The sequence below is a fragment of the Aethalodelphis obliquidens genome, unplaced genomic scaffold (genome assembly GCF_003676395.1).
Source record: "Aethalodelphis obliquidens isolate GAN/ISIS:26980383/991018 unplaced genomic scaffold, ASM367639v1 scaffold15, whole genome shotgun sequence".
NCBI lineage: Eukaryota > Metazoa > Chordata > Mammalia > Artiodactyla > Delphinidae > Aethalodelphis > Aethalodelphis obliquidens.
Window position 1 is genome coordinate 9,097,306 of NW_020837959.1, and position 27,911 is coordinate 9,125,216.

The following is a 27,911-nucleotide window of genomic DNA, read 5'->3' on the forward strand; positions in this document are numbered from 1 at the left end:
AGGGCTATGTACCAGATAAAGGAACAAGATAAAACCCCAGGAAAAAAACTAAATGAAGTGGAGATAGGCAACCATCCAGAAAAAGAATTCAGAATAATGATAGTGAAGATGATCCAGGACCTCAGAAAAAGAATGGAGGCAAAGATCAAGAAGATGCAAGAAATGTTTAACAAAGACTTAGAAGAATTAAAGAACAAACAAACAGAGATGAACACTACAATAGCTGAAATGAAAAATACACTAAAAGCAATCAATAGCAGAATAACTGAGGCAGAAGAACGGATAAGTGACCTGGAAGACAGAATGGTGGAATTCACTGCCACAGAACAGAATAAAGAAAAATGAATGAAAAGAAGACAGCCTAAGAGACCTCTGGGACAACATTAAATGCACCAACATTCGTATTATAGGGGTCCCAGAAGGAGAAGAGAGAGAGAAAGGACCTGAGAAAATATTTGAAGAGATTATAGTAGAAAACTTCCCTAACATGGGAAAGGAAACAACCACCCAAGTCCAGGAAGTGCAGAGAGTCCCAGGCAGGATGAACCCAAGGAGAAAAACGCCGAGACACATAGTAATCAAACTGACAAAAATTAAAGACAAACAAAGTTATTGAAAGCAACAATGAAAAAATGACAAATAACATACAAGGGAACTCCCATAAGGTTAACAGCTGATTTCGCAGCAGAAACTGTACAAGCCAGAAGGGAGTGGCATGATATGCTTAAAGTGATGAAAGGGAAGAACTTACAACCAAGATTACTCTACCCAGCAAGGATCTCATTCAGATTTGATGGATAAATCACAAGCTTTACAGACAAGCAAAAGCTAAGAGAATTCAGCATCACCAAGCCAGCTCTACAACAAATGCTAAAGGAAATTCTGTAAGTGGGAAACACAAGGGAAGAAAAGGACCTACAAAAACAATCCCAAAACAATTAAGAAAATGGTAATAGGAACATACTTATTGATAATCACCTTAAATGTGAATGGATTAAATGCTACAACCAAAAGACAAAGGATCCCTGAATGGACACAAAAACAAGACCCATCTATATGCTGTCTACAAGAAACCCACTTCAGACTTAGGGACACATACAGACTGAAAGTGAGGGGATGGAAAAAGATATTCCATGCAAATGGAAATCAAAAGAAAGCTGGAGTAGCAATACTCAAATCAGATAAAATAGACTTTAAAATAAAGCATGTTACAAGAGACAAGGAAGGACACTACCTAATGATCAAGGGATCAATCCAAGAAGAAGATATAACAATTATAAATTCACCCAACATAGGGACACCTCAATACATAAGGCAAATGCTAATGGCTATAAAAGAGGAAATCAACAGTAATACAGTAATAGTGAGGGACTTTAACACCTCACATACACCAATGGACAGATCATCCAGACAGAAAATTAATAAGGAAACACAAGCTTTAAATGACATAATAGACCAGATACATTTAATTGATATTTATAGGACATGCCATCCGAAAACAACAGATTACACTTTCTTCTCAAGTGTGCATGGAACATTCTCCAGGATAAATCACATCTTGGATCACAGATCAAGCCTCAGTAAATTTAAGAAAATTGAAATCACATCAAGCTTCTTTTCTGACCACAGTGCTATGAGATTAGAAATAAATTACAGGGAAAAAATGTAAAAAACACAAACACATGGAGGCTAAACAATACATTACTAAATAACCAAGAGATCACTGAAGAAATCAAAGAGGAAATCAAAAACTACCTAGAGACAAATGACAATGAAAACATGATGATCCAAAACCTATGGGATGCAGCAAAAGCAGTTCTAAGAGGGAAGTTTATAGCTATACAAGCCGACCTCAAGAAACAAGAAAAATATCAAATAAACAATCTAACCTTACATCTAAAAGAACTAGAGAAAGAAGAACAAACAAAACCCAAAGTTAGTAGAAGGAAATAAACCATACAGATCAGAGCAGAAATAAATGAAATAGAAACAAAGAAAACATTAGCAAAGATCAATAAATCTAAAAGCTCGTTCTTTGAGAAGATAAACAAAACTGATAAACCTTTAGCCAGACTCATCAAGAAAAACAGGGAGAGGACTCAAATCAACAAAATTAGAAATGAAAAAGGAGAGGTTACAATGGACACCACAAAAATACAAAGCATCCTAAGAGAATACTACAAGCAACTCTATGCCAATAAAATGGACAGCCTGAAAGAAATGGACAAATTCTTAGTTAGGTATAACCTTCCAGACTGAACCAGGAAGAAACAGAGAATATGAACAGACCAATCACAAGTAATGAAATTGAAACTGTGATTAAAAATCTTCCAGCAAACAAAAATCCAGGACCAGATGGCTTCACAGGTGAATTCTATCAAATATTTAGAGAAGAGCTAACACTCATCCTTCTCAAACTCTTCCAAAAAACTGCAGAGGAGAAACTCTCCCAAACTCATTCTACGAGGCCACCATCACCCTGATACTAAAACCAGACAGAGATACTACAAAAAAAGAAAATTACAGACCAATATTACTGATGAATATAGATGCAAAAATCCTCAACAAAATACTAGCAAACAGAATCTAACAACAAATTACAAGGATCATACACCATGATCAAGTGGGACTTATCCCAGGGATGCAAGGTTCTTCAATATACACAAATCTATCAGTGTGATATGCCATATTAACAAATTGAAGAATAAAAACCATATGATCATCTCAATAGATGCAGAAAAAGCTTTTGACAAAATTCAATACCCATTTATGATAAAAAACTCTCCAGAAAGTTGGCATAGAGGGAACCTACCTCAACATAACAAAGGCCATATATGACAAGCCCTCAGCAAACATCGCTCTCAATGGTGAATAACTGAAAGCATTTCCTCTAAGATCAGGAACAAAACAAGGATGTCCACTCTCGCCACTATTATTCAACACAGTTTTGGAAGTCCTAGGCATGGCAATCAGAGAAGAAAAAGAAAAGAATACAAATTGGAAAAGAAATAGAAGTGTCACTGTTTGCAGATGACATGATACTATACATAGAGAATCCTAAAGATTCCACCAGAAAATTACTAGAGCTAATAAAGGAATTTGGTTGGTAAAGTTGCAGGGTGCAAAAGTAATGCACAGAAATCTCTTGCATTCCTATACACTAATGATGAAAAATCTGAAAGTGAAATTAAGAAAACACTCCCATTTACCATTGCAACAAAAAGAATAAAATACCTAGGAATAAACCTACCTATGGAGACAAAAGACCTCTATGCAGAAAATTATAAGACACTGATGAAAGAAATTAAAGATGATACAAACTGTTGGAGAGATATACCATGTTCTTGGATTAGAAGAATCAACATTGTGAAAATGACTATACTACCCAAAGCAATCTACAGATTCAATGCAATCCCTGTCAAACTACCAATGGCATTTTTCACAGAAGTAGAACAAAAAATTTCACAATTTGTATGGAAACACGAAAGACCCCAAATAGCCAAAGCAATCTTGAGAAAGAAAAATGGAGCTGGAGGAATCAGGCTCCCTGACTTCAGGCTATACTACAAAGGTACAGTAATCAAGACAATATGGTAGTGGCACAAAAAGAGAAATATAGATCAATGGAACAGGATAGAAAGCCTAGAGATAAACCCATGCACCTATGGTCAACTTATCTATGACAAAGGAGGGAAGGATATACAATGGAGAAAAGACAGCCTCTTCAATAAATGTGCTGGGAAAACTGGATAGCTACATGTAAAAGAATGAAATTAGAACACTCCCTAACACCATACGTAAAAATAAACTCCAAAATGATTAAAGACTTAAATGTAAGACCAGACACTGTAAAACTCTTAGAGGAAAACACAGGAAGAGCACTCTTTGACATAAATCACAGCAAGATCCTTTCTGACCCACTTCCTAAGAGTAATGGAAATAAAAACAAAAATAAACGAATGGACCCATTGAAACTTAAAAGCTTTTGCACAGCAAAGGAAATCATAAACAAGACAAAAGCCAACCCTCAGAATAGGAGAAACTATTTCCAAACGAATCAACGGACAAAGGATTAATCTCCAAAATATATAAACAGCTCATGCAGATCAATATTAAAAAAATGAACAATCCAATCAAAAAATGGGCAGAAGACCTAAATAGACATTTCTCCAAAGAAGACATACAGATGGACAAGAGGCACATGAAAAGCTGCTCAACATCACTAATTATAAGAGAAATGCAAATCCGAACTACAATTAGGTATCACCTCACACCAGTTAGAATTGGCATCATCAGAAAATCTACAAACAAGAAATGCTGGCGAGGGTGTGGAGAAAAGGGAGCCCTCTTGCACTGTTGGTGAGAATGTAAATTAATACAGCCACTGTGGAGAACAGTATGGAGGTTCCTTGAAGAACTAAAAACAGAATTACCATATGACCCAGCAATCCCACTACTGGGCATATACCCAGAGAAAACCATATTCAAAACAACACATGCACCGCAATGTTCATTGCAGCACTATTCACAATAGCCAGGTCGTGGAAGCAACCTAAATGCCCATCGACAGACAAATGGATAAAGAAGATGTTGTACATATATACAATGGAATATTAGTCATAAAAAGGGGTGAAACTGGGTCATTTGTAGAGTCATGGATGGACCTAGAGACTGTCATACAGAGTGAAGTAAGTCAGAAAGAGAAAAACAAATATCGTATATTAACACATATATGTGGAACCTAGAAAAATGGTACAGATGAAACAGTTTGCAGGGCAGAAATTGAGACACAGAAGTAGAGAACAAACGTACGGACACCAAGGGGGGAAAGTGGCGGGGGTGGTGTTGTTGGTGGGATGAATTGGGAGATTGGGATTGACATATATACACTAATATGTATAAAATAGATAACCAATAAGAGCCTGCTGTGTAAATAAATAAATAAATAAAAGTAAAAAAAAAAAAAAAAAAGAACCTGTGAGTGTTTCAAGATGCTACAGTTTGCTTTCAGAATCTGTCATTCCAAAGGAGGTCTGCAGCAGTTTTTGCCGTAGTGGTTTTCTTATTTAAAAATAATCCAGTAATAAGAAATAGAAAGAAGGTTGTTATTAAATATTGAGACACTGGCTAAGTGAGCATGGAATATTCTGGCAATTTAACATATTTAGTAATATGTGCTTACTGCAACTATATTGCTAAGATTTTTTCTTCTTTTTTTTGTTTCATTTTTGTGGTACGCGGGCCTCTCACTGCTGTGGCCTCTCCCGTTGCAGAGCACAGGCTCCGGACGCGCAGGCCCAGCGGCCATGGCTCACGGGCCAGCCGCTCCGCGGCATGTGGGATCCTCCCAGACCGGGGCATGAACCCGCGTCCCCTGCATCGGCAGGCGGACTCTCAACCACTGCGCCACCAGGGAAGCCCTACTGCTAAGATTTTGAATAGCATTGGAATGGGGTGCTTTTCGCAGTGAGCTTCAAAGATAGGCTTCTTTCTGGAGCTTATAGACCCTGAATATTTGAAAAGTTCAGTGCTGCACCAGGAATCCCAAGATACCTAGGTCTGCTCAAGGTCTGTCTGCTCCTTGAAGCTTAGGGTCAAATATTAAACAGGATCTTCACTGCTTGCCTTCCTGTAATGACCTTCTCAGACATTTCCCCAGGAAGAGGCTTTACCCACTACTGTTTTCTTAATATATTTTACCTAGAGGGAATTTTTTGGCCAAAATAACTTTCGGAAAATAAGTTTAAAATTTTTTGATCTTTCCCTTTCAAAACCCACATTTATCTTTATCTCAAGTATACTCTGCTCCTCTAATTCTTAAGTAAGATACAAAAATGCATTTTGCTTTTAATTCCATTTAAAACATATATAGATTTTAAAAAACAGACAGAATGTGAATTCAGTTCAATAAATATTTGTTGAGCAGCTGTTCTCTGTAAAGCCTAGTGACAGTCTATTTTGAATAATAATGATGCAAATTATCAAAAGATTTATAATTTATTTTCAGGCAGATAGACATGTAAACCCAATAATTTAACTCATGATTCATTGGCATAAAATCATATTACAGGTTCTCTTCTTCTCCCTTCAATAGACAGCAAGCTCTTTGAGAGCAAGAACTGTACTTTTAGGCCAGATTGTATCCCTAGTACCTCCGGGCAAAGGATCGGGTAGGCAAAGGTGGAGAGGCTATTGTAGGCTGTAGAATCTGCAGTTAAAATTCAGTAGACATGATAATGCATTGGATTGGGGTGGTGGATTCAGCAACAGTTCTGAAATGGCTGAAACAAGGTTCCCAGAGGCATGAGGCTCTGGAGGTAGCATGGGGTCAGTGCAGGAAGGAAATTGAATGACATTCTCAGAAATTAACAGAAAGAGATAGCATATTTTCACACCTTTAGTTTTACTTATCATTTTCCTTAGTGCCCTTGTCTCACCCTTTTTTTCAGCTCTTTAGAAGAGTTCCTAGGCGTGGTTTATTTTTATGATTGGACTATATGATAATTTATGACTGGATAAATTATTCACAATACTATTTTCTCTTACTAGGAGTGCCAAAATCTAATTAGAGCTACCACAAAAATATATATTCCAAAAATTTCTTTCTACCCTGTTAAAAAAATACATGATTTCCCATAGCTAATAGAGGAGTGACATTTAAGAACCTACGCTGACAGAGAATGGACTTGAAGACACGGGGAGGGGGAAGGGTAAACTGGGATGAAGTGAGAGAGTGGCACTGACATATATACACTACCAAATGAAAAACAGATAGCTAGTGGGAAGCAGCTGCATAGCACAGGGAGATCAGCTCGGTGCTGTGTGGCCACCTAGAGGGGTGGGATAGGGAGGGTGGGAGGGAGACGCAAGAGAGAGGGGATATGGGGATATATGTATACGTATAGCTGATTCACTTTGTTATACAGCAGAAACTAACACACCATTGTAAAGCAATTATATTCCAATAAAGATGTTAAAAAAAAGAACCTATGCTTATAATTAGTACTGAGATTTATGTGTAAATAAACATAGTATGTGTGTATATACATTTATGTATTTGCCATATAAAAATCCATGCCATATTGTACGTTTTTCAGTTTAACTAATGACTTACATTATGTATACATTATTCTAAGAGTTATCCTGATTTCTCTTTTGTCAGTCTGTACATTTTATTAAAATAATTTGTGACAGTGATTGATTTAAATGAACCCACTTCTGAGAAAGTGATTGTTTTAATTAAAAATGTTGGGTATTTTTTCCCCTGTACCTGAAGACAGTTGGACTGATTTGCATTCCTCTCAGTTCTAAGTGTTGAGGCTAATATATTATGAAACATCTTTTTTTTCCCTTGATATACATGCACATTAGCTTTCATTATTTCTATTTTAATTAATATCAGAGAGCATAGTTAGAGTTTCACTCAAGGAGTATCCTCAGAACATTTTTAGTAAAATGTGCAGGCACAGTAAATATGAAAGACAAAACAAAAGGAAAAGGATAATTAAGACAGGCTAAGTTTTCATATTTTCTTAAGCAGAGTAGATATTCTGAATGCAGAAGTATTTTAAAAGAGAATAAAGAACTCTAACAATTTTATAAGTTGGAAAATATTTTGCATTTTTTATATGGCTAACAAAATATAGGTGTGGGACTTCAGATATTTTTATTCATCCTTCAATTATTGAGAGTCCAAGTTGTAGGAGTTTGGGCTATATTGGTATTGCAAATAAGATCATTGATTTTGTAGCACTTTGTCACCAAACCTTCTTATCCCATTAGTTTAAAGAAAAATGTGAACATGCACCTCAATATAAGTTTGTTTCACACAAGCAATATTTCCATTCTTTTATATCCTAAGGCATAATATTCATTTAGGGTGAGGTTCCATTCTTATCACAGTAGATGTATTTCAGATGGTCTTCTAAACATTTTTAAAATCTTTTGGCTGACTTCATGTGAGATTTGAATAGATTATCATTGTTTTGATACTTATTTCCATGCTTATTTTTAACCACATAATCCATGTAGAAGATATGTCATCTTTGTTATTTTCTTCATGTTAAGCTTTTGCTTGCTTTTTTGTTTTTTTGTATCACCTTTGATCCATACTACCTCTGGGATTTTTTTCCCCTACACTATCCTAACTTTAGTTAAACTAAATAATATAACTTATAAGCCCGCTTAACCAGGAGCACATAAATTTCAACATACTGTAAAGCATTCATTGGGAACAGTGACTGAGAGCCAGGGTCACTGGGCCAGCCCCTCAGCATTATGGGATGCCCCACCTGCCTCAGGTACTTCAAGGACCTAATGTGACATGTGACTCTGAAGACACTGATGTCAATTCATGTTAAGTATTAGTGAAGCTTAAGTTCTTTCTCATTTTTGGAGATAATAAAATAGTAAGTGCTAATACTGGGTCTTCATACACTGCGGTGCACTGTCCCCTTGGCCAGGAGAGGCCCTCCACTTTGGACGCTGTTGCTTTAAATTGCTGCACAGTCTGGGTCCTATCCATTCCGGCAGTTACGTGAGATTTTCTTGGTCCTTCTTTGTCAACTTTTCTCTCACAGAGTCATCAAATAATACATGTAAGTTATCTGTCCAGCACATATTAGACTGAAGTTGAGACTTGTATTGAAGTAGAGCGAGAAAATGAAGGGTTAGAGCCTTCTATTCACAGTAGATCCAGAAGATTAGTCATACCTTTGTGTGACCGCACATAACTGATGCGGTTGTTTTGTCAGTAAAATTGTTTTGTTTTGTTTTTGCTGTGATTATTTGGTTGTATACTTTAGGCTTAGGGAGAAAAGGTTTTTTTGTTTGTTTGAATTATTTGAAAGACTGACTTTAAGCTATAAATGGCCACATTGCACAATGGCCAATTATATAAATAAGGATCACAGTAAAGGTTTTATGGACATGTGATTATGGGCAAAGAGAAAATATTAAGTGGAATTCTTGAAAACTTGGGGCAACCAGTTAATCTACAACAGTAATAGGTGTTTAGTTTACTTGCATATATGTATCCAATATTATTTGCAAGTAGGTAGAAAATGCTATTTTAACTCATTCTTTCTCAAAGGCATTAATAGATTTATTAAAATTTCTGCATTTGCATTATAAAATTAGCATGCCATCATGATAGGATATTTTGCAAATAATAAAATATTGAAAGATAAATATTCCAATAACCATCAAAATAGAGTTATATTTAACATTTTGGCACATCCTCCCCCATTTTCTCTATGGATAGTATTTTTTACATAGTCATGAGCGTGTTATATATACATATGTTGTTACACAAAACTTTATACCATGCTGAGGATTTATTTTGGGGTTAGAAGTGCAGAAAGTACAATTACCTGATCAAAAGTTGTGGACATTTTTAAGGCTTTTCTGTGGTTTGTGTCTTAGTTGTCATGTTGTTGTTCCAGTTTTCACTTTTACCTGCAATATGAAATTACTGGAAAACTACACCTTTGTCAATATTCATTCAAGAAATATACATTGCATAGCTCTCATTTATCTAGACCCAGGAAATGCCATGGTGAGCAATATAGTACATTTCAGTTTTCCTTATGAAACTTACAGTCCAGGTTGGAGACAGACATCAGTGATACAAGTGCACAAATAAACGTGGAATTAAAGTTATGAATTATAGAGCAGAATGTTAACGTCTGTTTAATCTCGGTGGGTGCATGGATGTAGGTTGTGTTGCTTTCTCTATCTTTTAATGTATTAATAATATTTCAAAGTGAAATCATTTTGATGTTTACAAAATGTTACACCTATAAAGAATGCTGCCATAAAAGCATTCCAAAGAGGAGTCTGACGTCTTCCGAGGTGTCAGGCAAGTGCCCCAAAGGAAGTATTGATGGAGTCAAACTTGGGAAGAAGAAAAAGGAGTAATTAGGCAAAGTCATGTGCACGTGGGGTTGTGTGCACAGGTGCGCAGGGGAGCATCTCTAGGGAAGTGGATGTATTTGAGACAGGTAAGGTTAAGGGAACAGGATAAAGGTGGGAGATTATGGGATCTTTGTAGGCAGCCCACAGTGACCCAGGTTGGGCTATGCACTGAGGATGGCGTGGGAACAGTAGAAACCAAGGTTGGGCAGATAGGATGGTGCCCCACTGCTGCAGGGTGTGAGTAATTCAGCGGGTATTGGAGAGCGGCTACATATTTCCTCATCTGATGGATTGGAACAGGCATACTGCAGGTTTTAAGACCACCTAGGAGAGGCCACTAGGGGCTGAACTGCTGCTGGCGGTGAAAATAGAAAAAGGGAAAAGAGTGAAGGAGATTTTGAAGACAGCATCTGTAGGAATTGGACAACCCATTAGGTGGAATAAAAAAGGCAAGCGTGGTGTTGGTCTTAGGGGGTTGACACTGTTAACATCAGTGTCATGTCAGAAGTTGACTTCTGGCTGAAGTTGGTGGAGATGAGGGAATTAAAGTGAAAATGATACTGTAGGAATTTAAATGTATACATTATTAAATTTATAATTTTGGTGAGGGTTTTATGGGTAGAGATTTATTGGAAATGTGGCCAATGGCAAAGTAGGGCAGATCTTAGAAGAGATTTTCAAGAAATTTGGTCATTTCTAACTTTATGTTATTGCTTTATATTATAGATTCAGCTCCAAGTATGCAGGGTTAGGGGTTAGACACAGCTAGAGATAACCTTCGAGAACCTAGTTTAAAAAAGCAGATGAGTTTGTATTTTAAGTTTTTAAGATGTTTAATTCGATTGTTCGATTTTTACAGGCCACATGATTTAGTAGCTAAGTGGGCAGGATCATGTCAACCCCAGCTTTGCACTTATTAGTCATATGTTCTTTGTCAAATTAATTCATTGTTCTGTGTCTTCACTTTCTCATCATCAAAATGGGCTTCCTATTAAGTAAGTTGTGGTGAAAATTCAATGAGTCAATCCTGGCACCTGAGAAGAACACAGTCGATGTTATTACGGTTTCTAAAACAAACAAATAACGTGAAACTATGTAAATAGAAATCAATTTGGTTTTTCTTGTCTTAAAATTAAATAAGAACTCAAAAACACAATTTCATGTTTCGCTGGTACTTTCGTATCAGACATGAGGTGTGATGATGACAAATTAGGCCCTTGACCTCATGTCCTTCAGGTTCGCTTCTGTTGTCACAAATGGCAGGATTTCCTTCTCTTTTATGGCTGAATAATATTCCATTGTGTATGTACACCACATATTTTTTTTATCCCTTCATCTATTGATAGACACTTAGGTTGTTTCCATGCTTTGGCCACTGTGAACAATGCCTCAGTGAACATGGGGGTGCAGACATCTCTTTGAGATCCTGATTTCACTGCCTTTGCATGTACACCCAGAAGTGAGATTCCTGGATCAAATGGATCATATTTCTATTTTCCATTTTTTGAGGAACCTCCATCCTGTTTTCCACTGGGACTGCACCTATTTTACATCGCCACCAGCAATGCACAAAGGTCCCGTTTTCTCTACATGCTCTCCAATGTTAGTTCTCTCTTATCTTTTTTTAATACAAAAAACAAAAGAGAAGGGCTCTCGCTGTGTACGTGTGAAAGGGACTTTGCGGGGGTTATGGGTCTTCTCACTGCCTTGCCTGATGTACTTAATTCAAGTGCAAAAGATATAGTTGCTACGATATAGGATCACTAAAAATAAGTGATCCAGAACATAAAGGTTTTGCAGAAAAACTGTCAATCTCTAAAATGCTCTATATGTTTTCATGGCAACTAAGAATCCCTACCCTTGTCCGCGCCTTTGTTCCCTTCCTTTTCTGTGCTACCTATTTTCAGTGACAAGCAAAAATATGATGCAGGAAAACTAGGAAAAGTCCTCAGTACTTAAAGGGTCAGTAGCCCAGCCAAGTCTTATTGGATGATGGGCAGATTAAGGCACAAGAGTAATTTTTTCCACTAATGCACATCTTAGAATTATGTGATTTTTAAAATTATATACTACAGAGTAAGGAACATACATGACACAATCCTAATAATCACGTAGATGTTTCTTTTCAAAATCCTGCTCTTCCAAAAACACCTGTATTCTAACATGCTTGATCACATGAATGCTGTGATTTTCATGTATTATTTTCCAGGTTTTCTTCAATATCACAGTATCTTTGAAGAAAATCTGAGTACCATGGGGTCATTTTTCAAATTCAGATATACATAGAAACAGATGCTCTCACTTTCTAATTTCTTGAGAACTAAACATAAGGCTGAGGATATTCTGTTTTGAATAGCTTTTTATGTTTGTTTTTGCATGTGGCTTTTTTTGTGTGTTTTCAGCTGTTTGAAGTCCATCATTTTATGATTGATTACAAGACGCTCTGTTTCATCATTCTGTAATATCCTCCTGTTTTGACAGCATGATCGCATTTGCATGTCCTATTCAGGGGTTGTGGAGAGATGCCAGTTGCCATGGCGGGGATTCTGATGCCCCCCATCAAATCTAGTCATGAGATGAGGATGGCCTTTGAAAAGCCACATGCAAATGTTTATTTTCAAAGGTACAATTGGCTCTTTGTGAAGCATCGGATCACTAGACTGGCTTTTAGATGAATCATCTAATGAGAAGTATGTTACCATCTAACTTCCCTTTTGGTTTTTTTTTTTTTTTTTTACATCTTTATTGGAGTATAATTGCTTTACAATGGTATGTTAGTTTCAGATTCACAACAAAATGAATAAGTTATATATATACATATGTTCCCATATCTCTTGCCGCTTGCATCTCCCTCCCTCCCACCCTCCCTATCCCACCCCTCCAGGCAGTCACAAAGCACCGAGCTGATCTCCCTGTGCTATGCGGATGCTTCCCACTAGCTATCTACCTTACGTTTGGTAGTGTATATATGTCCAGACCTCTCTCTCGCTTTGTCACAGTTTACCCTTCCCCCTCCCCATAGCCTCAAGTCCATTCTCTAGTAAGTCTGTGTCTTTATTCCTGTTTCACCCCTAGGTTTTTCATGACATTTTTTTCCTTAAATTCCATATATATGTGTTAGCATACAGTATTTGTCTCTCTCTTTCTGACTTACTTCACTCTGTATGACAGACTCTAGGTCTAGCCACCTCATTACAAATAGCTCAATTTCGTTTCTTTTTATGGCTGAGTAATATTCCATTGTATATATGTGCCACATCTTCTTTATCCATTCATCCGATGACGGGCACTTAGGTTGTTTCCATCTCCGGGCTATTGTAAATAGAGCTGCAATGAACATTTTGGTACATGACTCTTTTTGAATTATGGTTTTCTCAGGGTATATGCCCAGTAGTGGGATTGCTGGGTCATATGGTAGTTCTATTTGTAGTTTTTTAAGGAATCTCCATACTGTTCTCCACAGTGGCTGTATCAATTTACATTCCCACCAACAGTGTAAGAGGGTTCCCTTTTCTCCACACCCTCTCCAGCATTTATTGTTTCTAGATTTTTTGATGATGGCTATTCTGACTGGTGTGAGATGATATCTCATTGTAGTTTTGATTTGCATTTCTCTAATGATTAGTGATGTTGAGCATTCTTTCATGTGTTTGTTGGCAGTCTGTATATCTTCTTTGGAGAAATGTCTATTTAGGTCTTCTGCCCATTTTTGGATTGGGTTGTTTGTTTTTTTGTTATTAAGCTGCATGAGCTGCTTATAAATTTTGGAGATTAATTCTTTGTCAGTTGCTTCATTTGCAAATATTTTCTCCCATTCTGAGGGTTGTCTTTTGGTCTTGTTTATGGTTTCCTTTGCTGCGCAAAAGCTTTTAAGTTTCATTAGGTCCCATTTGTTTATTTTTGTTTTTATTTCCATTTCTCTAGGAGGTGGGTCAAAAAGGACCTTGCTGTGATTTATGTCATAGAGTGTCCTGCCTATGTTTTCCTCTAAGAGTTTGATAGTTTCTGGACTTACATTTAGGTCTTTAATCCATTTTGAGCTTATTTCTCTGTATGGTGTTAGGGAGTGATCTAATCTCATACTTTTACATGTAGCTGTCCAGTTTTCCCAGCACCACTTATTGAAGAGGCTGTCCTTTCTCCACTGTACATTCCTGCCTCCTTTATCAAAGATAAGGTGACCATATGTGCGTGGGTTTATCTCTGGGCTTTCTATCCTGTTCCATTGATCTATATTTCTGTTTTTGTGCCAGTACCATACTGTCTTGATTACTGTAGCTTTGTAGTATAGTCTGAAGTCAGGAAGCCTGATTCCTCCAGCTCCGTTTTTCGTTCTCAAGATTGCTTTGGCTATTAGGGGTCTTTTGTGTTTCCATACAAATTGTGAAATTTTTTGTTCTAGTTTTGTGAAAAATGCCAGTGGTAGTTTGATAGGGATTGCCTTGAATCTGTAGATTGCTTTGGGTAGTAGAGTCATTTTCACAATGTTGATTCTTCCAGTACAAGAACATGGTATATCTCTCCATCTATTTTTATCATCTTTAATTTCTTTCATCAGTGTCTTATAATTTTCTGCATAGAGGTCTTTTGTCTCCTTAGGTAGGTTTATTCCTAGATATTTTATTCTTTTTGTTGCAGTGGTAAATGGGAGTGTTTCCTTGATTTCACCTTCAGATTTTTCATCATTAGTGTATAGGAATGCCAGAGATTTCTGTGCATTAATTTTGTATCCTGCCACTTTACCAAATTCATTGATTAGCTCTAGTAGTTTTCTGGTAGCATCTTTAGGATTCTCTATGTGTAGTGTCATGTCATCTGCAAAGAGTGACAGCTTTACTTCTTTTCCGATTTGGATTCCTTTTATTTCCTTTTCTTCTCTGATTGCTGTGGCTAAAACTTCCAAAACTATGTTGAATAAGAGTGGTGAGAGTGGGCAACCTTGTCTTGTTCCTGATCTTAGTGGAAATGCTTTCAGTTTTTCACCATTGAGGATGATGTTGGCTGTGGGTTTGTCATATATGGCCTTTATTATGTTGAGGAAAGTTCCCTCTATGCCTACTTTCTGCAGGGTTTTTATCATAAATGGGTGTTGAATTTTGTCAAAAGCTTTCTCTGCATCTATTGAGATGATCATATGGTTTTTCTCCTTCAATTTGTTAATATGGTGTATCACGTTGATTGATTTGCATATATTGAAGAATCCTTGCATTCCTGGAATAAACCCCACTTGATCATGGTGTATGATACGTTTAATGTGCTGTTGGATTCTGTTTGCTAGTATTTTGTTGAGGATTTTTGCATCTACGTTCATCAGTGATATTGGCCTGTAGTTTTCTTTCTTTGTGACATCCTTGTCTGGTTTTGGTATCAGGGTGATGGTGGCCTCGTAGAATGAGTTGGGGAGTGTTCCTCCCTCTGCTATATTTTGGAAGAGTTTGAGAAGGATAGGTGATAGCTCTTCTCTAAATGTTTGATAGAATTCGCCTGTGAAGCCATCTGGTCCTGGGCTTTTGCTTGTTGGAAGATTTTTAATCACAGTCAATTTCAGTGCTTGTGATTGGTCTGTTCATATTTTCTATTTCTTCCTGATTCAGTCTTGGCAGGTTGTGCCTTTCTAAGAATTTGCCCATTTCTTCCAGGTTGTCCTTTTATTGGCATAGAGTTGCTTGTAGTAATCTCTCATGATCTTTTGTATTTCTGCAGTGTCAGTTGTTACTTCTCCTTTTTCATTTCTAAGTCTATTGATTTGAGTCTTCTCCCTTTTTTTCTTGATGAGTCTGGCTAATGGTTTATCAATTTTGTTTATCCTTTCAAAGAACCAGCTTTTAGTTTTATTGATCTTTGCTATCGTTTCCTTCATTTCTTTTTCATTTATTTCTGATCTGATTTTTATGATTTCTTTCCTTTTGCTACTTCGGGGTTTTTTTGTTCTTCTTTCTCTAATTGCTTTAGGTGCAAGGTTAGGTTGTTTATTCAAGATGTTTCCTGTTTCTTAAGGTAGGATTGTATTGCTATAAACTTCCCTCTTAGAACTGCTTTTGCTGCATCCCATAGATTTTGAGTCGTCGTGTCTCCATTGTCATTTGTTTCTAAGTAGTTTTTCATTTCCTCTTTGATTTCTTCAGTGATCACTTCGTTATTAAGTAATGTATTGTTTAGCCTCCATGTGTTTGTATTTTTTACAGATCTTTTCCTGTAATTGATATCTAGTCTCATAGCGTTGTGGTCGGAAAAGATACTTGATACAATTTCAATTTTCTTAAATTTACCAAGACTTGATTTGTGACCCAAGATATGATCTATCCTGGAGAATGTTCCATGAGCACTTGAGGAAAATGTGTATTCTGTTGTTTTTGGATGGACTGTCCTATAAATATCAATTAAGTCCATCTTGTTTAATGTATCATTTAAAGCTTGTGTTTCCTTATTTATTTTCATTTTGGATGATCTGTCCATTGTTGAAAGTGGGGTGTTAAAGTCCCCTACTATGAATGTGTTACTGTCGATTTCCCCTTTTATGACTGTTAGTATTTGCCTTATGTATTGAGGTACTCGTATGTTGGGTGCATAAATATTTGCGGTGGTTATATCTTCTTCTTGGATCAATCCCTTGATCATTATGTAGTGTCTTTCTTTGTCTCTTCTAATAGTCTTTATTTTAAAGTCTATTTTGTCTGATACGAGACTTGCTACTCCAGCTTTCTTTTGGTTTCCATTTGCATGAAATACCTTTTTCCATCCCCTTACTTTCAGTCTGTATGTGTCTCTAGGTCTGAAGTGGGTCTCTTGTAGACAGCAAATATATGGATCTTGTTTTTGTATCCATTCAGCCAATCTGTGTCTTTTGGTGGGAGCATTTAGTCCATTTACATTTAAGGTAATTATCGATATGTATGTTCCCATTCCCATTTTCTTAATTGTTTTGGGTTCGTTATTGTAGGTCTTTTCCTTCTTTTGTGTTTCTTGCCTAGAGAACTTCCTTTAGCAGTTGTTGTAGAGCTGGTTTGGTGGTGCTGAACTCTCTCAGCTTTTGCTTGTGTGTAAAGGTTTTAATTTCTCCATCAAATCTGAATGAGATCCTTGCTGGGTAGAGTAATCTTGGTTGCAGGTTTTTCTCCTTCATCACTTTCAATATGTCCTGCCACTCCTTTCTGGCTTGCAGAGTTTCTGCTGAAAGATCAGCTGTTAACCTTATGGGGATTCCCTTGTGTGTTATTTGTTGTTTTTCCCTTGCTGCTTTTAATATGCTTTCTTTGTATTTAATTTTTGACTGTTTGATTAATATGTGTCTTGGCGTATTTCTCCTTGGATTTATCCTGTATGGGATTCTCTGTGCTTCCTGGACTTGATTTAACTATTTCCTTTCCCATATTAGGGAAGTTTTCAACTATAATCTCTTCAAATATTTTCTCAGTCCCTTTCTGTTTCTCTTCTTCTTCTGGAACCCCTGTAATTCGAATGTTGGTGCATTTAATGTTGTCCCAGAGGTCTCTTGAGACTGTCCTCAGTTCTTTTCATTCTTTTTTCTTTATTCTGCTCCGCAGTAGTTATTTCCACTATTTTATCTTCCAGGTCACTTATCCGTTCTTCTGCCTCAGTTATTCTGCTATCGATCCTATCTAGAGTATTTTTCATTTCATTTATTGTGGTGTTCATCATTATTTGTTTCATCTTTAGTTCTTCTAGGTCCTTGTTAAATGTTTCTTGCATTTTGTCTATTCTATTTCCAAGATTTTGGATCATCTTTACTATCATTATTCTGAATTATTTTTCAGGTAGACTGCCTATTTCCTCTTCATTTGTTAGGTCTGGTGGGTTTTTATCTTGCTCCTTCATCTGCTGTGTGTTCTTCTGTCTTTTCATTTTGCTTATCTTACTGTGTTTGGGGTCTCCTTTTTGCAGGCTGAAGGTTCGTAGTTCCCGTTGTTTTTGGTGTCTGTCCCCAGTGGCTAAGGTTGGTTCAGTGGGTTGTGTAGGCTTCCTGGTGGAGGGTACTAGTGCCTGTGTTCTGGTGGATGAGGCTGGATCTTGTCTTTCTGGTGGGCAGGTCCACGTCTGGTGGTGTGTTTTGGGGTGTCTGTAGGCTTATTATGATTTTGGGCAGCCTCTCTGCTAATGGGTGCGATTGTGTTCCTGTCTTGCTAGTTGTTTGGCATAGGATGTCCATCACTGTAGCTTGCTGGTCGTTGAGTGAAGCTGGGTGCTGGCGTTGAGATGGAGATCTCTGGGAGATTTTCGCCGTTTGATATTATGTGCAGCTGGGAGGCCTCTTGTGGACCAGTGTCCTGAAGTTGGTTCTCCCACCTCAGAGGCACAGCACTAACTCCTGGCTGCAGCACCAAGAGCCTTTCATCCACACGGCTCCTTAATTTGGCATGATTCGTTGTGTATTCATGTATTCCACAGATGCAGGGGACATCAAGTTGATTGTGGAGCTTTAATCCGCTGCTTCTGTGGCTGCTGGGGGAGATTTCCCTTTGTCTTCTTTGTTCTCACAGCTCCCAGGGGTTCAGCTTTGGATTTGGCCCCACCTGTGCGTGTCGGTCGCCGGAGGGCGTCTGTTCTTTGCTCAGACAGGAAGGGGTTAAAGGAGCCGCTGACTCGGGGGCTCTGGCTCACTCAGGCCGGGGGTGAGGGAGGGGCACGGAGTGCGGGGCGGGCCTGCGGCGGCAGAGGCCGCAGTGACGTCGCGCCGGCGTGACGTTGCGCCGGCGTGACGCGCGCAGTGCGTTCTCCCGGGGGAGTTGTCCCTGGATCACGGGACCGTGGCAATGGCGGGCTGCACAGGCTCCCCGGAAGGGGGTGTGGATAGTGAGTGACCTGTGCTCGCACACAGGCTTCTTGGTGGCGGCAGCAGCAGCCTTAGCGTCTCATGCCCGTCCGCACTTTTAGCCGCGGCTCGCGCCCGTCTCTGGAGCTCCTTTAAGCAACGTTCTTAATCCCCTCTCCTCGCGCACCAGGAAATAAAGAGGGAAGAAAAAGTCTCTTGCCTCTTCGGCAGGTCCAGACTTTTCCCCGGACTCCCTCCCGGCTAGCCGCGGTGCACTAACGCCCTGAAGGCTGTGTTCACACCGCCAACCCCAGTCCTCTCCCGGCGCTCCGGCTGAAGCCGGAGCCTCAGCTCCCAGCCCCGCCCGCCCCGGCGGGTGAGCAGACAAGCGTCTCGGCTGGTGAGTGCCGGTCGGCCCTGATCCTCTGTGCTGGAATCTCACCGCTTTGCCCTCCGCACACCTGTTGCTGTGCTCTCCTCTGCGGCCCCGAAGCTCCCCCACTCCGCCACCCGCAGTCTGCGACCGCGAAGGGGCTTCCTAGTGTGTGGACACTTTTCCTCCTTCACAGCTCCCTCCCGCTGGTGCAGGACCCGTCCGTATCCTTTCGTCTCTGTTTATTTTTTTCTTTTGCCCTAACCAGGTACGTGGGGGGTTTCTTGCGTTTTGGGAGGTCTGAGGTCTTCTGCCAGCGTTCGGTAGGTGTTCTGTAGGAGTTGTTCCACGTGTAGATGTATTTCTGGTGTATCTGTCCCCTTTTGGTTTTAATAAACTTTCACTGCCCTCAACCTCAAGCCATTTGGGCCAAGAATCAAAAGCCATATTGTACAATTTTACTGTCCTTTTTAGTTGTATAAGTTATATAGGATTATCTTTTTAATTCATCTAATTTGTCTAGATTATGGCCAGAGAGCTTAGGTTTGTTATTGTGTCTTGCCCTGAGTTCAGAAGTTGATTTACACATTTTCCTATGGATCACACATAAGTACACAGGTGTTTCTGTGCAAGTTAGGGTGACCATTTAGACATCAAGGAAACACCCTCCATATCAGGGCTTTTTCTAAGAATGTGTACCAAATGTTAGTGTGACTTTTTTTTAATACAGCTTTTTCACATTTTGGAATTCCTTGTCAAATTAAGTAAAAAGCCTTTAACAATGTTTCTTGTTAAAGAAGTCTTTAACAAGGTTAAGAAGCCTTTAACAAGGTTTCTTAAAGCCAGAAGTTTGCAAAACTCTTGTCCTGCCAGTCTGAATCATATTAGTTTAAACTATTAAGCTAGTTAGTTTAGGACTTAACTAATAACTAAACTAACAGATTAAGTAGTTTAATCTTTTAAGTAACCAAGCATTTAAATACACACATATCAGTTTCATAAAATGACCTATTAGCTTCAGCTGATGACTGCAGTTTCTTCACCTTCTGTGATTAGCATCTTCCAGGTTTGAGAAATACAGAGACATCTGGGAAACATAAAATAAAAGGTGCTATGTCCATAAAATACCCTCTTACTTCTGAAAAAGAAAGAAAAGAAACAGAAAAGAAAAAAGAAATTCAATTGTGACACATTGTGAGGCTTATGACCACTATGTTTGCCTTTCAGATCCCCAGCTCAAGGGTATAGTGACCAGGTTATATTGCAGGCAAGGCTACTACTTGCAAATGCACCCCGATGGAGCTCTCGATGGAACCAAGGATGACAGCACTAATTCTAGTAAGTGACAACCTCAGGCCACCAGTGAACACAATTGGTAGAAGATACACTGCTACTTAAATGACTTTTAAAAATACACTTGCAAATATTGGGTTATGTTCATTCATTTTTACAAATGTTACACAATAGAATGCCATTGACAATTTTACTTGGACCACATGGCTGGAAATATTCATAGAGCCACAAAAGAAACCTGTCATTTTAAGAGACGTATTAGTTAATCTTTTCAGGTTTTTTTTCCAAACAGTTGTCATATCCAGCATTATTGTTACTTTAATCTCATTATCATCAAAGTCAAGTAACTACAGTAACACATTCAGGTGAAAGTTGATTACATGTTTACTTTGGAAGTTTTATCTTTATTAGGCCTGTAGCTTCTTAATGATAACTGGAAATTCAAGAGTTACAAGGATTAGTTGTTTCAAATAATAGAAATGTTATGTTTCAAATAATAAAAATATTATTTTTATAATTCTTTGTGTTCAACAAGAAAAGATAATATCTTTCTTTATAGAGAGAACATGAAGGCTGTGTGCTTTTAAATGCATTGTACAAATTGTTTATTTGATAAAATTGGATCTGTGCTTTTATTTATTTTTTTAAATTAAAAAGCCACCCACTTTCCCTTGTTTTAATGTCTGTCTTCATTTTACTATTTCTTTATATATAACTTTTCTTTGTATTTTTATTCTGGTGCCCAGCCCTCTTGTTCAATTGTGTTTTCCTTTCCCATTTTCTGTTCACATTGACCTCTGATTCCCTTTAGTTTAGCACATCAGTTCTAAAATAGACACACTTTTTATTGCTCAGGAGAATTAGTGAAAAGCAAAAATTGATTTTATTAGAAATATTTAATCACATATTACTAGTAGATATGAATCTTTTCATTGATTTATCATTTATCCTTCATATACAGAACATCATTCTATGGAAAGAAGGAGGCTTTGAATACATATAACCAAATTATAGATTCTTCCTGTTTTAAAGTCTAGTAATCAACTGTTGAGAAGCACTGATTCTGAGAGCAGCTAATGATATAGACTGTTTTTGCATTTGGTGTTGCTAAGTGAAATATCAATATTTTCCCAGCCATTGTGTTTATATTTTAGACTTTGGATGTCACTTCATTTTTAATTTTTCTTTCAATTTTAAATATTTTCTTTGTTTATCTACATTCTCCTATTCAATGTTTAATCTTTTCCTCTCTTTGTTTATATTATGTCATCCTTTTGTACTTTAAATTTTTCCCTGTCATATTTGTTCATTGATTTTTGTTCGCTTTATTTCCTCTTTTGATTTAGAAAAAGAGAAGGTAAAGCAATTCAGATACAGAGAAGAAAGAGAAGACATTTTTATTCATAAGACTGATGTCAAACATTGTTTACTTTTTGGGATTTTGATATTAGGTTGAACTTTTAAAATCATCAGCACTTGACCGTCTTTGACCTACAAAAGATGTCAGTTTCTTCTGATTCATGTTAATACATATATATCTGCTCATTTTCCTTTCCCCACTTTTAACTCCTTACCCATTCTTTGACAAAACGCATTCTCTTTTTCTTACATCTTACAGTCATGGGGGTCATGGACTTTAGAGACTCCTAAGTTCTGATGTCTTCAATGTCCTCTGATTTTCTTCAGCCAGAGTCTAGTAGAGCACGAGAACAAGTTTTCCATAACTATGGTTATGATAAGAGCTATGACACTGATCTATCAGACTAGAGGTTGATGCCATCCATTTTGACAAAGTTTTCAAGAAAGGAAATATACTATAGCCGTATGAAAATGCTGCTTAGTTGGACTTCCTGGGAAAATAATTTCCTTCAAACAAATGGTTTATGAGTTTTTTCCCTACCTTCTCCTTTTGTTTTTGTAATGCCAGACAAATTGGTTATTTTTCATTATGGACTCAATATCGAGTTAAGAAGTGTCAAGTAGACACTGTCTTTTAAAAGCATATTGCTTCACAATTGAGTAAGCAGCACAATATTTCCTAAATTGTGAAAGTACAGATGTAGACATTATACACACACGTGATTATAGTTGGTTATCTGCATAATATTAAACACTAGACTGGAAAGCTGAGATAGTAAAAGATACTAGACCTTCTGTTCCCGAATGTATGAGGCTTCTTTCCTCCTATTGTTTAACTGCACCGGAGGAACAAGAATCTCTGGGTGGCTCGTGAAATCCTTTCTAATCCCCTCAGATACTGGTGAGGAACAGTTCTGGGAACCAAGCAGGAACAGGAGCCCCAGTGGACAAGCAAATCAGAACCAAATCAGAGTGACCTCACTAGAGGGATTTCGATTCCTATGCAAAGATCTGGCCCACGGTTTCTTTTCTTACAAGTTACCATTGCATTTTATGTGCCCTTTAAGCCAGTTAGGTTAGTTTCTTCACCATTTCAACATTTGCAAAGACAAAGCAGAACAGAATAAAACAGTCTGAGATAAATGTTTCCTTCTCAAAAGGTTATAAAAATTGGATGATTGTAAAATTTAATAAAACTTGGCAGATTGTAGCAGCTTTATAAAAGCAGCGGGAATTACTAATTAACTCTACTTTTGTGTACTATCACCATCTTAATTGAAAAACACAGTTTTTCAGGATGAATTTTAAGATATTTTCTTTTCTCTGGTTTATCACAGTAATCTTCTACTCCTAGGGAAATGGTTAGCCCTGAAAAGTGTTCTTTAGAAATGGGGGTGAGCATCAGAGATGCTGACAGACAGGTCCTCATTAGAGCACTGCCCTTTTTTCTTGAGGAAGGCTATGATGTAATAATTCACAAACACATTCCATTTTTTTATATTTCTCTGAATGCAAAACAAGGATTAGTCATCTATAGATAGGAAAAATAAAGAGAAATAACCTACACGTCACCCTGATGCCATCCCAAAAGTTGTCAAATGACAAAACTGAGGCTTGAATCGTCCAATTTTCGTGATTTGAGCTCAATAAATAGCCCACTACTAAATATGAGATTACTTAAAACTAGGTAAAGTCGAACCAACCTGCTCAGCTTCCTTTGTCAAAAAATTTAAATGTGTTGGAAAGGAGAAAGGCCTGCAGGCGAACCTGATACTAACCTCCTCTCAGGCTTAACAGTCTGAGATCTAGAACTATCTGGGCAAGAAAATGGTCCTAGTAGAGAGGTACTGGAGCAACTCACCTGCTTACCTAGGCTTGCACGTGCCCTGGAAGGATCTTTCACAAAAGGTAGTGAGTGCCTGGCTTACCTCATCACCACACTCATTTTCCGGGATGTGTTTCTTTAAAATTCTTAGAGTTTCCCTTCTATCTACTAAAGGTCAGCATTACCATGACTATGGTATTTGATTAGGGAGTGGTTTGCTTCCCCAGTTTGCTTCTGGGGATGCCCTGGGGTTTTTCTTGTGCTCTTAAACTTCTTTGTCCCCATTACCAGATACTGCAAGCAGAAGAGGACTATAGAAATATCCATATGCAATAACTATTGCAAGATCAAAGCCTCATACAAACCAATCCCTCTCACCTTAGAAGTTCCCAACCTGATAACTTGCTGTTTGAAAATGGCCTGTCACTCACAGTAGGTCGGGGTCATTTGAGGAGCATTTGTTTTTAAAAATTCGTTGTGCCCTAAACCCACTCCCAGAGACTGATTTAATTCCATTGGTCTGGAGTTGGGCATGGCCACCCTATTTTATGAATACAGCTAGTTTCAAAGTGCAGCCAGGGTTGAATAAAATTCACTATTCTATGGAGACTGGAGTGTTCCGCAGAATGAACAAAGTAGCATGGACATCTTCATTATTCTTACTCCCCTAGGTCTTGTGATATTGCTTTATAATTATGTTATATACAAAAAGAGGGAAAAAAACGTAATGATGTTTCATTCAATGTGGGTATCTGTGGTTTTGATTAGCGCCATGGTTCAGTCATGGTCAGCTCTGAATAGGCTTCCACGTTACGGTGGTTCTGTGGATTCACTTTCCGTTTTCATCCTGTAAATTGTAATAACTATTATTTTAATTATTATTCAGGTTACAACCAAAATCCTAGGGAGGGGGACAGTTTTTTTTTAGTACAGTCATTTTAGACTATCTTCTATAATTTTACTCTTTCCCATACTGTGTTATTTTAGTGAGTTCTTGATACACTTACCTTCTAGGATTATTCCATCTGGCCTATATCAATTATATGGTACCTACAAATACCATTAGATACGTATGAAGGTTAGAATAGTTACGTTTGAATAGGTTAGGATAGAATAGTTTGCATGGATAGATGTACAATTATGGTTTTCAAAAAAACTTTTGCACATAAATCAGGAATTACCCTATGATGCCCATCCTTTCAAAATATAAGGGAGATGGGACAGTTCAGGTATTATAGAAAACAGTGAAAATGGCCAATGGCTTTCTCCCATGAAGAAGGAATACTGAGAGTTACCATGACACAAATACTCAATAAATCCACACTCACGTTTAATATTAACTAATAGAAATAAGCAAACAGAAGCCTTGTTCCTCCATAAGGATATCATAAGCCCCTAGAATCCAACAGAAGACAGTCCAGTGTTAGTTTGCATCATGAAAGCTAATATCCACCTAATCATATATGCCCCTGAGTGTTCTTGCAGGATAATTTTCTAGGGCCATGGCCTGCCATTTTCCTTTCATCATCTGAGTAGCACAGACATCTTGAGATCTCAAGATCAGTAATAGGTAATAATTGGAAGAGAGGGCATAATTTTCCCCTACCCTATTCAGAGAAAACATGTGCCTTGGAATTAAATAGAACACAATTTAGAAAGTCCATTTAAAATTATGTACTGAGTAAACCTATCGATTTAAGTCAAAATTGCCCACATTTTTGAAACTATGTATCTTTTGTGGAATAAAGGTGAGAGCCTTAACCTAAGATATTTTACTTGTACATTTACTGCGACATTTTAGTGTTTTCATTGCCTCTTCTGGCCTGGTTCTATTACTTAGAATTAGACTTGAATTAAGAACTAGAATGGGAGCAGATAACCTCCCATAATTAACAGTTATCTTATAAATGTGTCTCTGATAAAATCTCCAAAATCATCCAGCAGTTCTCACCAAGAGTGGTGCTAGAATACCCGCTACACAGTCACATGTAACCATGGCATGGAAATGCATTATTAAGGATGTTAAGACTTTTTTTAAAAAAAATCAGTGATAACATTGCTGTCTGCACAATGTAAAATATACGTAAAAATACATTTCTGTCAATAAGAGAAGAAACAGAACATGGAAACATGAGTTTTTATCTCTGTCGTGGGTAAAATTGAATACTTTTCCCTCTTTGTTTTAGTTTTCACTCATAGTTTTATGAACTATTAATAAAGAAAATTATCTATGAAATTTGCATGCCATTCAGTTTGAGTAGTTCTTTCTAAATTTAGCACATTGGCAGGTGCACATCATTTCTGGGCTCTGCTGGCATATCATGTTGGTTCTGCAAGAGTAATTTAGTTTTGGAATTACCTTTTAAACTTCTTGCCTGTCCTACATTGCAGTGATGAAGCAAACCTTCTACTTAAAAGACCAGAATAAACACTCAACTTGGGCTCTTAAAATTCTGCTTTTTCAGAATCTTCGTAGCTTATTTCTTTTGGTATCAAATGGTGTCAGAGACTGTGATACTATAATCACGATTACAGGCTTGATTCTAGAATCACAATTACAGGCTTGATTCTGTTTATTATGCCATCAGTTCTTCAGAATGCTATAGGGAGACTGCTAAGATCTATAAATTGGAGCTCAAGTGCAAATTTTACTTGTAACAGAAACTTCTTAAATAGAGTAATAAAAGTTAATGAATTGGAACTTCTCAGAAGGTTGTAAGAAACATAATGTTTCTCAAATAGAACAAATGAGACAGAGAAAAGTGATGGGGATGCTTTGCTTCTTCCTGCCCTTTGGTGACAGACTGTCTTTCTCTTAACAGCACTGTTCAACCTCATACCAGTGGGACTGCGCGTCGTGGCCATCCAGGGAGTGAAAACAGGGTTGTATATAGCCATGAATGGAGAAGGTTACCTCTACCCATCGGTAAGTAGCATGCCCAAGATATTGGCCGTTCATTCAATGTCTGCAAAATAGCGAGAGCATCAACCACAAAAGTGAGAAAGTTCTGTCTCATGACTCTCATTTTTGCTTTAGTATTTGACCTTTACTGCAGTGCTGTAGGAGCTATTAATTCATTAGTCATCAAGTTTGATAATATCAGTGTATCAAGTGGAAGAGTTATATCACCTCTTAAAATTGTGCATTTGCATATTTTTATATGTCCTAGTTCACAGAAAATTGAGCAATTTTGAAAGCGTTGATATTGATATAATCTTTTTCTACTGTTTAGAATTGTGCTTGTCTTAGGGAGTTTCTTGTAAAAGATTATTTTATAAAAAGAAACAGAATAAATGGGAATTCTACAAAAGTAAATTTAGGAGAGATTAGTTCTTTTAAAAGTGAGAATTCAGATTGAGTAAATGCTTTATTGGGAAAATAATTCTATTATCAAAATGTATATTGCATTTAAATTTAAGCAAGTCTCGGTTTTGTGTTCATGTGTACTAGTAGCTGGGCACCTTCTAGTCTCTTCTGTAATATTTACTGTTTACAAATAATTCATATCCAGGTATACTGTATCCATATATTATAATGCAGCTAGAATTCATATCTGTCACAAGTCCAAGCAATAGAGACTTAGATGAAAATACTTCTTTCCATTATTCCTTGAGCAAAAGTGGATAAAATCATGGAGCCTCAAAGAAAATTCTCTTATTTAGGTTTGCATGTCATCTTAGTATAAATTCTTTAAAACTCTGTTGTTAAATATCATCACAAAAAAAACCACATGTAAACATACATACGTACACACACACACCTAAAACTTAAGCAGAGAAGAAGCATCCTCTGGGGCCTCCCATGCAATGTGATATATTTTCTTCAGCAAATCCGGGAAATCTGTCAAAGAAGATGAAATGTGAGCTGCAGATTCCCTTCGTGGTGAGCTGGGAAATACTCTTGTCATTTGGAACCTTCCTCCACCTTCCCTGAAGGGTGTTCCTGCACACAGACCTGGGCCCTACATTATGCAAATTGCATTCTGTTTCACAAGATGAATATTCAACATACTGGGAGCAAGAGGAAGCTAGAATTCCCTATCTCCCCTTTAGGAAGAATTCGATTCAGATAAAGATCATTTTCTAGAGATACCTTATTTCAGATAAAAGTCAGTTTCACTGATTTGACATTTGTTCTGTTATTTTTGTTTCTTTTACCCGCAAGTAATCTCTGAGATGCCTAAAAATTATTAGATGCAGTTTCTGCCATAGCTTCTAGTTCTGTTTCTGCTGATGATTTTATGATGTTGTCCTGCTGAGGTATATGCATTGATGTAGGGGAAATGTAAATGTTTGTTTGATCTTTTTGCTTCTGAGATGCTTTCTGTTTTCTTGTGATGAGGTTGCACATGTATGCCGTTTTTCTAAAAGGTAGA

At 37.5% G+C, this 27,911-nt stretch overlaps 1 protein-coding gene across 1 annotated transcript in view; it reads left to right on the top strand.

Moving 5' to 3' along the window:
* FGF14 (fibroblast growth factor 14) overlaps nucleotides 1-27,911 on the top strand; it is a 168,477-nt gene that overhangs the window by 33,390 nt on the left and 107,176 nt on the right. The window contains exons 2-3 of the mRNA XM_027115882.1: nucleotides 20,286-20,396; nucleotides 26,358-26,461. Coding sequence (XP_026971683.1) covers nucleotides 20,286-20,396; nucleotides 26,358-26,461 — 215 coding nt within the window. The remainder of the gene's footprint in view (nucleotides 1-20,285; nucleotides 20,397-26,357; nucleotides 26,462-27,911) is intronic.